Source organism: Oncorhynchus clarkii, chromosome 14, assembly GCF_045791955.1.
Source record: "Oncorhynchus clarkii lewisi isolate Uvic-CL-2024 chromosome 14, UVic_Ocla_1.0, whole genome shotgun sequence".
NCBI classification, from domain to species: Eukaryota; Metazoa; Chordata; class Actinopteri; order Salmoniformes; family Salmonidae; genus Oncorhynchus; species Oncorhynchus clarkii.
In genome coordinates this window covers 21,977,287-21,989,982 of record NC_092160.1, presented here as the reverse complement: position 1 = coordinate 21,989,982, position 12,696 = coordinate 21,977,287, and the positions used below count along the sequence as shown (strand labels likewise).

Here is a 12,696-nt window from a genome sequence, read left to right as displayed (position 1 = left end):
TTCTGCAAACACACTCACACGCATGCATGGCTGCACACAAACAGAGGATAGCACTTCTGAAGACCCACTCTATGGGATGACTCTTTGTAGGAGTAGATTTGGGGCAGTTTGCCTGGTAAAGGCCAGTGATGGCAGCAATAACATTGAACAGGTTATTTAGGGAGCTGTTAGCTACCTCTCTTAGCCCATCATCATTAGGCCCAGAGTGGACACTTTTCTCTCTCCATCTCCCATCTATCTTCTCTTTCTTCCTGTCTCTGTCTCTCATAGTAATTAACACCTGTCTGAGGAGAGCAACTGTCAGCCGATTCACTAATGAGGCTTTTAGGTACTGGTGCTGATCTCACTGTAGACCCCTGTAAAGCTGACCCTGGATCAGTCAGAACTATTAGATTACCAGGGTCTGCCAGAGACATTCACATAGTACCAGGGTCTGCCAGAGACATTCACATAGTACCAGGGTCTGCCAGAGACATTCACATAGTACCAGGGTCTGCCAGAGACATTCACATAGTACCAGGGTCTGCCAGAGACATTCACATAGTACCGGGGTCTGCCAGAGACATTCACATAGTACCAGGGTCTGCCAGAGACATTCACATAGTACCAGGGACTGCCAGAGAAATTCACATAGTACCAGGGACTGCCAGAGACATTCACATAGTACCAGGGACTGCCAGAGACATTCACATAATATCATCCACAAAGTCCCAGTGCATATCCCATTCCTATTCCCATGTTGAGTTCCAACTAGGGAACTCCTGTGTCATGTTGCCTCTCTGTTTAGCTTGAGGCCGGAAATACCCAGGGGCATGTTGGTAGTCTACAGACGTAACTCTTGTCTGTCAGCTTTTCAGCTTTACCTCCTGTTCATTTTTCCAAAGGGAAAAAACATAGTTTTATTAACCTGCTTCAACTTGTGCTGTGACAGCCTCTCTGTATCTCACAGCTGTGACGTGCCTGACACTAAGAATCAAGATATAACACAGCTGTCATATACTCACATACACCTGTGGGGAATAGAGAGATAAACGTCTGAGGTTGCAGGAAACCTGTGATGGGTGGCGCTACCTTGCAAAAGGACAATTTGAAGTCACTCAAGTGATAATTGAATGGCAATGACCTGTCATTGGGCCTTTGTGAAATATTGATAGCACATACAGTAACTTATGTACTAAGTACTCTTTTTATTGTAGGATTCATGAAAACTCAGCTTCAATGACACTTGAATATGATTGATGCTAGGGCTGTTGCGGTGACCGTATTATCGCCACACCAGCAGTCACAAGTCGTGAAGGCAGTCAAATGCCCCGTGATTGTTTAGTCACGGTAATTAGGCTTCTCCAAGCTTCTGATGCTGCCGATGGTCCTTAGTAGCCTACCAAACTTGCTTAACTGCCTGGTACTCAGCACTATATTGTCCCACTAATCACTCTGACATCAATGTAATTGAAAATCTAATCAAACACTTCATGAGAGCCCATGAGCTCATGTTGTGCAACATTTCTATAGGCTATGCAATTGAGTGAGAATACAGAGTGATTTCCTCTATTAAAAAGAGGATCCCATCAGCTTTCTATAGGCTAGGCCTACTATATTTCTCAACTTATCTTTACAACAGGACAGTGGTGGAAAAAGTACCCAATTGTCATACTTCAGGACAAGTGAAAATGGCTTAATAGAAAATGAAAAAAGTTTAAGTCACCTAGTAAATTCTACTTGAGTAAAAGTATTTGGTTTAAAATATACTTTATCAAAAGTAAGTGGAATTGTTGAAATATACTTTAGTATCAAAAGTAAAATAATAAATCATATCATCCTTATATTAAGCAAACCAGACGGCACCATTTTCTTGTTTTTTAAATTTACGGATAGCCAGAGGCGCACTCCAACATTCAGACATAATTTACAAAGGAATTGTGTGTTTATTGAGTCCGCCAGATCAGAGGCAGTAGGGATGACCAGGGATGTTCTGTTGATAAGTGCGTGAATTGGACCACATTTCTGTCCTGCTAAGAAAACGTAAGGAGTACTTTTGGGTGTCAAGGAAAATGTATGGAATAAAAGGTATAGTAGTTTCTTAAGGAATGTAGTGACGTAAAAGTAGTCAAATATAATAGTAAAGTACATATACCCCCAAAAAAAGCGACTTAAGTACTTTAAAGTATTTTTACTTAAGTACTTTACAAATAGCCTAATAGTTTATGAACATTTTAAGATAAACACCCGATCACGTGATGGAGAGCCTTGCGAGTACGCAGCACTCGGGTAGAAGGGCACAACGCAGCACTCCGGGCCAAGGGCAGAACAGCCACTGGCCGCAAAAGGCATAGATTTTTTTAGTGTGCATTACGGCCACACAAAGGGGATGCCGCCGTGAAATTTGAGGCATTATTAAGTGCTTGTCAAATTGTGAATGAGAGACTGATGAAGTGTGTACATCCTGCGCAAAAAAAGAAAGCAGAGCTCATGCCTTTCAAGCGACTCAAATCATCATTAGTCGCATCATGCAGCCTTACAATGTATTACAAATCTAAACATGTAGCCTATGTTTGTAGAACTAAAGTTACATTAATAACTCTAAATTAAGCATATAGGAGTACCTATTTATTTTGTTCAACGCTCAACACAGAATAGCAGCATGTGGCACTCTCTCAAATCATTTGGAGAAAATATCCTTTCTATTATATTCAGCTTTGTTCAATTGTCTTAAGTTTAAGGTCAGCGTATTATAAAATATAAAATAATGCCACAGAATTCTAAGCAAATCTTGTCTGCTAAATTAACTAGTGTAGCCCACAGCCATTTGGCATAGTCAGATCAGGATCTAACATAAGGACAACTCATAATATTCTATTCTGTTTTTCTGAAATAGACTTATTGTGAAGGTGTAGGCTATAGATGTATTAGTCTTTTTAAAAGTACATGTTCCAAAGATATGCATTTGTGACTTGTAGGTTATGTGTGGAAACCAGGAGATGCTGAATGTGTTTGTTAATTAACGGTCAATTACTGTGAGACCAACCAGTTATTTGCTTGACAATCACTGGCTGACAATATTTTGTGACCCTAATTGACACCAACATAATCGCCAGACAGACGGACACAACAAATGCCACAGATAACACACACAACAAAGAAACACCTATGATTGAACAACTCTTTAACCACTTGATACACTTGCTATTGTATACATCTTGTGTGTTGAACTAGGATCAATGTTTTTTGATGATACAGAAGGTAAGTTTGTTTTTGGCCCCATAAGAACAGTATATTGGGCTGTATGTAGAAATAGTCCACTGTGATAGGTTCCCCAATGGTTGTGTTACCTGGTTAAAGCACCAGTTAGAGGTTAGCTCCCCACAAACTCCTCTGGTTAACTTTAGGCTGTATTGGTCTGTGGACAGCTCATCTGAAGGAACCCACTCAGCCATAGAATCAAAGTAAGTAACACCTCTCTACATGAAAACAACTGGAACTGAAGGAAGAAATTAATTTAGTCATATTGATGATTGAAAAGCCAAAAGGGGAAATGTAGAGCTGATCTGATTCACAACTGCCAATGCTAAGAGCATGTATGAGTTCAGATATCTTTGGTGATACACCACTTACAGTAGTAGTGTGCATACTAAGTACTGTGTTAGTATGGATATTGGGATATACCACATAATCGGTTCCTGTTTATACAGTAATACAAATATTGGAAAGAGCAAAGTGGGTCTTTCCCCCCCCCCCCCCCCCCTCTCTCTCTCCATCTCTCTCGCTCTGTTTATCGTTGTCTTTTAAAGGCCACCATCCTCCATCACAACAATCCACACAAACACTTAGTTGTATTCATGAGTTCGTCTTTCTCTGCAGTTCCACACATACAAATGTAAACACAGGGGTTGGTGTCCCGGGAGACAGGTTCACACTGTCGTTCTGTCAACTAAAGGTGTCCCGGGAGACAGGTTCACACTGTCGTTCTGTCAACTAAAGGTGTCCCGGGAGACAGGTTCACACTGTCGTTCTGTCAACAAAAGCCACATCCATATTTTCACAGGCTTTTTCTACATTATGAGTTGTTGAATAGTTTTATATCGCTGTGTTATTTGTGAGTACTCTGTCTGGACAATCTGTGATTATGTGATGCTGCATTATATCAACAGGTAGGTAAACGGGTCATTCTGACGCACACACACACACACTAATTATGAGAAATGAAAAGTTAGCACAGTCTCACAATCTTTTGTCTATTGAATCCTTTCTCCCTGCTCTGGGTTCACACACACAGGTGTTTTGGTAACTAATCTGGGGTGGTTAAGACGAGGTCTAGCTGTCAATCGCAGGTGTGGTTAGGATGGAGTGATGAACAGAAGTGTGTTCCAGCAGCTCTCCTCCTCCAACCTTGAGCTCTGAATCATAGTTGCTCACCCTCTCACTCTTTCATAATCTCGCTCTTCTCTTCCTCAGGGATTAGACCACCCACCATCTCTCTCATCCCCAAGACTCTAGATTACCTCTTTCAAATCTGATTAGATTTCAGGGTCTTTATTATTGAGTGGTCGTTAGAGATACCTCCTCTCTAAAGATATACAGTGACATTGAGCTCAGCACTCCTATCTAACCCACAGTGAGGAGAGCCAAGTCGGTCCCAAATGGCACCCTGCTCCCTATATAGTGCACTACTGTACTTTAGACCAGAGCCCTATGGGCACTATATAGAGAATATGATCTAATTTGACACGCAGCCCCACTCTCAGATAGAAACAGTCTTTTCCTTCATTAGGTCTGAACTCTACACTCTTTACACAAAGGCAGCCTTTGATTATGGCATTCCAAGCATCTGAGAGTAGATGAAGGTGAGATGTTGTGGTCATTAAAAACAGGAGATGTTTGAGAGGAAAAGAGGGTTTCAGTTAGAGGTAGATACTTTGATCTCTTTATAAGATGGCCTCTCTCTGTCATCACTCTTAGAGAATTCCCTTGTTCTACTGTCAGGCTCTCTTGAGAGTCTATGTCCCTGTGGAGGATAGGAGGAGGTGGTGTGTTTTTGTGTGCCTTCCCATTGTCTGGGGGGGTGAGAGGGGAGCAGGAGCCTGCTGGTTGTGGTCTGGTCCTCCTGTAGCTTTCAGCACCGTCTTGTGTTTTAGGACAGGCGCTCTGTGGTCACCTTGAGATATGGTGGGTTCCTTCTCCACCCCATCCCACCTCCCCCACTCTAGACACTGACCCAGAACAGACTGTACTATAGAGCAGAATAGAACATTGAAAACACATCAACATGAACATACAGTGAAGTGCCTTCCTACCTGATTCCACTTTCTCACTCCTCTGCTCCTTCCCACCCGCCCCCTCTCTCCCTGCATCCCCTGCCACAGTTGAGCAGATTGTGTCTGTATTCCACGCTGCTTCCAAACAAAAGGCATGGGACCATTTCTCCAAAGCTCAACGCAAGAACCTGGACATGTGGCGCAAGCAAGCAGAGGTTGGTCCTTTACTTTTTCTACAATTATTCACATCTTCTATTCATTTGGTGAAGTGCAGTATAGTCTACATATTATTGTGTCCTTTATGTGAACATTATGTGAGCATCCCCATCTCCAGTTCCAGATTCTAACTACTTTTTGTGGAATTCATGGTGTTGTCTTGGCAGGATGATTTGTGTTAAACAGTGTTAAAGTTAACACCAGCTTTAAAACTACACTCAGCATGATCCTAAAACGGACCTTAATATAAATGGGAAAAGGGAACCTTGTTGTATTCCTCTAGTAGTATCAAGGAACTGAGATGGTAGAACATCAACATTAAGTACTAGCCTAAGAGGTCAAGTAAATGCTATAGCTAGGCTGAATGCTAGGCTACACCCAGGCTCTCTACTTAGTTCAGTCCCAGAGTGGGTGCTCCGGTCAGGTCCAGGTCCCGGCCACTCCAGCCCGGTGAGTGCTCAGTCTCACTGCCAGAAACAGGTAACTCACCCTTTAAGTCAACCACAGTACCCTGGACTGGTCTCTGTGCAGATCACTTCATCATACATGTATACTCTCTATCTGTTATTACTGACTGTGCTTTCTTCCAATAGAGAACAAATAACCAACTTTCAGTTTTTGTTTGGTGTAAAATCGAGGTCATGCTCCATGTTGAGATACACAGGTATTAGCTAATGAAACCTGGCAAGATTTGTTCTCTATTTTGTTCAGTACTTCCTGTCCAACAACCGCTGCATTAATTACCTCAAACATTTTTTCCTCTTTAATGGAGGGTGCTCAAGTGTGGCGCTGCTGTCATTTTAAGGCCAAACGGGTAAGTTTGATCTGGGTACAAATCTCTGAGGGTGTTAGTGTGTAAAAAAGCAGATTTGGTATGTAATTAACTGAATAATCTCTGTATCATAGCAACACTGAAACAGTCACCATGGATTGCAGGCTGGAGATGGTTTATCTTTCCTTTGCAGATCCTAGTGCTGGAGATAGATTACAAACTAGTGGAACACATTCATTATAAACTCTTCATGCAGTTTGCCTGTGAAAGGCATTCTGTAAAGTGAGAAGAATTTGTATTTGTACAGAGTCATATGAATGTGTAACTGATGGTATAAATTGTAATGGGTTGGTAGCTGTGTGTTTGGGTGTGTGTACATCGTGATGGACTCTGAGATATAGCAGGTATGTTTGGTATTTCTTGATCTCAGACTAGGGACTCTTCTTCTCTAAAGGTAGAGTTGGTGTGTGTAGACTAGTGACGTCACTCCTCACTAAGCAAAAATTACAACTAAAACATAATTTATACCTTACGTACATACGCAATTAGCTACTCAAAATGGCGGTCTTGCGTCAAGTTTGTTATTGCAGGGTTGCTCACGTCTGCAAACAGGGCAGGCCAGCTCATTAGGCAGGATCAGGCGGCAGATTGACGAGCTGCATTTTCTGAGCTAAACTGACCAAGATGCACCAACAACAACACACAAAACCTTGTAATTCTGCCCCAAAACAATGACAATTTCTCACAACCAGTGGCATATGGGCTTTTTAGGTGAGCACTGATGCTGCCCTGTGATAAGCAGTGCCCACTTTGTCAAAGGCAGGGCAGCAAAATATGTTGCTTGTCCATTTCCAACACTCATCTCCAGGGTGCTGTTGGAGAGACGTATTGCTGCGGCGCTCCACCAACGTTCTGTCAAAAAAACCTATCTAACATAAATTGTGTAGCACATATAGCCAGAGTAAAACAATAATTAAAGCATAATGTCAAGAAAAATTAGGCCATTACATCACTTTTTATCATTACTGCATTTCAGAGCCATGAAAAATGAGGGAATGGACTTCAATGGGTGGTTTAGCCTACGCGCAAATGCGTGGACCAAACCGAATGGATGGAAGGGTATTCGTAAAATCGCCGACACTGTAGACTACACCCCAGTGAGCACAGACCGACGCAGACGTCTTTTTGGCGTCTTGTTTTTGTCCTTTCCCGGACCGGCCGTCTTTTTCGGGGTGTTTTGCAAACGGTGGGCGTACCACATGGATGGGTATTTCTAACATTTTATTTCAGGCGACACTGTAGGTTCCACCTCAGGAGGCACGTGCCGATGCCTTTTGGACCGGCCTTGATTTCCACATCCACGGGATGTTGGTTTTTAGTCCTGTCCGGACCAAATCTGAATCAATCATAGACGTCTATGTTTGGTTCAGATTTGATGTGGTTCGGACCGGCCTTGATTTCAATGTCCACGGACATTCAGAACCTAAAATTAACCTGATTTCAACGATCAGAAAATACGTATTTTCTACAGTCGAAGTCATCTCTGTGGTCAGCAGGACCAATCTGACTCTTAGACCTTAATATATTCTTTAGAGGAAAATTAGCGCACTCTTATTGACAGGGAGTTTATTTATAGGGGCCAGTATTATAGAAGGACAGTCTTCCAATGCACAAAGACTGCTGCAATGTGTCCCTCTGCTGTCATACAGGATAATAGTAGTACAGGTAATGCAGGGAAGCAACATATTTCCAACATTTCCCCCCAAATTCCTAGGTTTTCCAGAAATCCTGGTTATGAAGGTTTCCCGATTTCCTGCTTATTCCATCCTGATTCCAAAAATCTTCCAACTAGGATTTCTTGAAAACCTTGGAATTTTGCAACCCTACAGCAGTATCTTTCTTGACGGGTCTGTTCTGTAGTCATCAGACAGAATGCACAGAACAGCAGGACTGAAAGACTGCAGGGGTTTTCACTATCTGTCTGACACATAATCACAACACCCATCTTCTACCATCCATCCTTTCATTTATCCATTTACCTGTTCTAATCCATCAATCCATCCATTTGGCCATCTAGCCATCAACCCTAAGAACACATCAATCCATCTCAGGCTGCATCCCTCTGGTAAAAAGTAGTGCACTATATAGAGAATAGCATGCCATTTGGGTTGCAGTCAGTTTTTTTTTAATAAAATAGATTTCTATTGGTTGCGTACACATTTTGCCGACATTATCGCAGGTGCAGTGAAATGCTTATGGTTCTAGCTAACAATACACACAAATCCCAAGAAGAAAATAATTAAGAAATATCAGAACGAGCAAAGCATATAATGGTGCGTATGGACAGTATACAGTATGAATAGAAAAGGTGTGTACACAAGCAAGAAATACCATAAACAACCTTCAGCTCCAGTCCACTGTGATTAAGGAAATGGACCTTGATAATAGTCCTGGACTGGCTAGACACCAGGGGGGATAGATGGAATAACCGAGGGCTAACTAGAGAATACAAACTCCATCTCCACTATACACCAGGGGGATGAAAGATTGGAAGTAGAACTAAATAATACAACCCCTATATTTTACAACCCAAGTTAATTCCATGAGGGCTTAATTCCTTCAACATCCTGTTATAATCTATTCTTCTCTATCAGTTTTACTCCTTTAGGGCATTAGCTGGAGAGAGTAGGGACAACCTGTCATCCGACTGAATCCAGATGCTCTGTCTTTCTGTCTCTGTCTGTCTCTGTCTACTCCATTACAGACAAAGGTAAGAACCAGCATACATGCATGAAGGAGTTCAGCTCAATCTTGAACCTTCACCTAGTATCCCCTACCAGTGTAGCTAGACTCTGATGCTACCTTCACTGTTAGTGCTGCTGGCTGGTAGACACACCAAACAGTGAGTCTTGACAGGTAGCAGTTAGCTGGATAGTCTCGTAGCTGCGACTCAGAGGCAGGATCAAAGTCTAACAGCTGGCGATTCTTATCTCACTGGGCAGATGGGTGTGCTGGTTTCTGACTACCTGTTTGACATCTTTGATTGGCCAGCAGCTCAACGTGTTATAGACACCAGACAGATGGTTGTTTACTTCAAGCTTTTTGTTTGTTGGTGTGAAATAATGATTCCCTCGTCCCAGAGTTGTGAATGCATTTTGTGTGTGTGTGTGTGTTGGCAGAACACAGAGCTGTCTGTCTTTCGAATATACTCGCCTCATTAGCCGAGAACAGCACTGCCGAACTAGCCGGCCAGACATACTGCTAGCTGACATACACACTACTGTAGCTCCCATCCACACACAGCAGGTCATGCCTCCTACTGAGCTAGAGGCTCCAGGGTGAAGTTTCCCCTAGGTACAGATCTACTCTACATGACCAAAAGTATGTGGACACCCCTTCAAATTAGTGGATTTGGCTATTTCAGCCACACACATTGCCTACAGGTGTATAGAATCGACCACACAGTCATTCAATCTCCATTGACAAACATTGACAGTAGAATGGCCTTACTGAAGAGCTCAGTGACTTTCAACATGGCACCATCATAGGACAAGTCAGTTCGTAAAACTTCTGCCCTGCTAGAGCTTCCCCGGTCAACTGTAAGTGCTGTTATTGTGAAATGGAAACATCTAGGAGCAACAACGGCTCAGCCGTGAAGTGGTAGGCCACACAAGCTCACAAACCGGGACCGCTGAGTGATGACGTGCATAGCCCGTAAATATTGTCTGTCCCTGGTTGCAACACTCACTACAGAGTTCCAAACGGCCTCTGGAAGCAATGTCAGCAGCTATAACTGTTTGTCGGGAGCTTCATGAAATGGGTTTCCATTGCAGCCGCACACAAGCCTTAGATCACCATGTGCAATGCAAGTGGTGTAAAGATCGCTGACATTGGACTCTGGAGAAGTGGAAACAAGTTATCTGGAGTGATGTATCACGTTTTACCATCTGGCAGTGCGACGGACAAATGTGGGTTTGCCAGGAGAACACTACCTGCCCCAATGCATAGTTCTAACTGTAACGTTTGGTGGACGAGGAATAATGGTCTGGGACTGTTTTTTTTTTCTACTTTTTCTACTTTTTTCTGTTTTTTAATTCTACAGCATACAATGACATTCTAGATGATTCTGTGCTTCAAACTTTGGCAAAATCGGTGGGGAAGAACTTTATTGCCGTGCACAGAGCCCTGACCTCAACCCCATCGAACACCTTTGGGATGAGTTGGAACACCCACTGCGAGCCAGGCCTAATCAACCAACATCAGTGCCTGACCTCACTAATGGAATGAAAGCAAGTCCCCGCAGGAATGTTCCAACATCATGAAAAGCTTTCCCAGAAGAGTGGAGGCTGTATTAGCAGATCAACTCCTTCGACGAGCAGGTGTCCACATGATTCTGTCTCATCCGTGTAGAGGCAGACTGCTGCTCTCTATCTACTGTCTCATTAGTGTAGAGACACTGCTGCTCTCTATCTGCTGTCTCATCCGTGTAGAGGCAGACTGCTGCTCTCTATCTACTGTCTCATCAGTGTAGAGGCAGACTGCTGCTCTCTATCTACTGTCATCAGTGCACCAAAAGGAGATATCAGTCCTGCTGTGTATCACTCTGGGTAGAAGCTGCCCTTAGGGACAGGTCTAGGATCAGCATTTCTTCCATAGGTGTGTGCGTGCGTACGCGACAGTGTAAACCGTACTCCAGCCAGGCTACCCAGGAGGATCGTGTTCAGTATGAACATCCAGTGATATTCCTGTTTTGTTGTTTCCCTCCAGGAGATCAGAAACATGCAAAATGAAGAGCTGATGGGGATCAGACGAGAAGAGGAGATGGAGATGTCTGACGATGACATGGAGGATACACACGATCCTGACGACTCAGGTACACACACACTACACACATACCACACACATGCACACACATACCACACACACAGATGCACACACACTACACACATACCACACACATGCACACACATACCACACACACAGATGCACACACATACCACACACACAGATGCACACACACTACACACATACCACACACATACCACACACTGATTTGATTTGATTTGATTTGACACACACACACACACTACACACATACCACACGCGCGCAGACACACTACACATACTACACACATACCACACACACACCAGAAAGGACTCTGACAACTATTGGTATATGGCTGGTGTCTTTTCTCCTTTGTTGTAGAATAGATCTGTAGCTCAGCCTTCTCTGTGTTGCTAATGAGGTGTTTTGTGAGTTCCTCTCCAGCCTCAGTGTGAATGGAGCCGTAACATTAGAGAGAAAACAGTCTCCAGCTTATTCACTCTCTAAATGGCCAAATTAAGCTGGAGAGGAGACTGTAACTGCATGCAGAGACTGTGTTACGGCCATCTCCAGACTGTCTGTGGCTGTGTGTGTTTGTGAGAGTAAGAAAGAGAGTGGGTGCATGTGGCTGGTAGATACTCAGTCACAGCTGGAACGAAGTGTTTATGTTTCTGTCTGTTGGCATGGTGCTGGTGTAATTAGCTGGTAGAGACACTGAGCTGGCTACTGCAGGCTTTTGCTCTCCTGGGCCCAGATTCACAAAACATTTTTAAGAAGAAATGTCTTCACTGCCATTTTTTCCCCTAAACTATAGATTTAAGAAGAAAGTTAAGCAAAGTTGCTATTCCTCAAAAAGTTATTTGGAAATGTTCTTGAAATGTTTCTCCTTATGCAAAAAGTTGAGAAATTAGATTCTTGAAAATTAATTTTTGGAAATGTTCTTAATTCCAAGATAGCTAAACCATTGTCTTAAACTCAGGGGAGAGAGAGAGAGAGAGAGCTCCTTCAGTGCTGTTCTGGGCACCAGTGAAGTACCATTAAGGTCGTCTTTACGCAGAACATCCTGTTTGTCTGCTGAGCCAACAGAGCTACTGATGTAAAACAGATTGATAATATATAGATTGACCACAATATTCACCTGGACATTCAGATGACCCTCTGCTTCTCTCTAAAGCAGTTAGAGAGAGAAGGGAATGGAAGCCAAGAGAGCGGGGCTAACTGCTACAATCTGCTACTTTCTGCTTTTGAATTGTTGTGGTCTCTGCCGGTTAAGACCGGACTCCCTAATTTCTATGCAGATATATGCAAATGTAATCATCAGCCAAGCAGGTTTTGATTTCCACCTTTTCATGTGTGACCTTGCTTATTAGAAAACACTAACAATCATTGTCAGGAGGCTGTCACAATGTTGGAAAGGAATGCTGTAGAGAAGGGCCAGGATGTGGCAGGGAGACAGGTGTTGATGTGACACCCCATCATATTTACAGTCTGTCACACCTGCTAGGGCTTCCTGTAATGCAGGAGCATAGGGGGAGGAGCTTGTTTAAACCTCCTCCAATCCTGTTTAAGAAGCCTAGTCTCTGTGCTCTCAATCATAGACAGGTGGTCTGTTTAACCTATCGGCAGGCTTG

At 43.1% G+C, this 12,696-nt stretch overlaps 1 protein-coding gene across 9 annotated transcripts in view; it reads left to right on the top strand.

Moving 5' to 3' along the window:
• The window catches only part of LOC139366415 (ecto-NOX disulfide-thiol exchanger 2-like), a 286,381-nt gene that overhangs the window by 254,721 nt on the left and 18,964 nt on the right, over positions 1 to 12,696 (top strand). For all 9 annotated transcript variants that reach the window (XR_011626759.1, XR_011626758.1, XM_071103873.1 and 6 more), the window contains 2 exons: positions 5,361 to 5,467; positions 11,008 to 11,113. Coding sequence is in view for 7 of the 9 variants with exons in the window: in XM_071103873.1 (XP_070959974.1) it covers positions 5,361 to 5,467; positions 11,008 to 11,113 (213 nt within the window). In the remaining 2 variants the exon portion in view is untranslated. The remainder of the gene's footprint in view (positions 1 to 5,360; positions 5,468 to 11,007; positions 11,114 to 12,696) is intronic.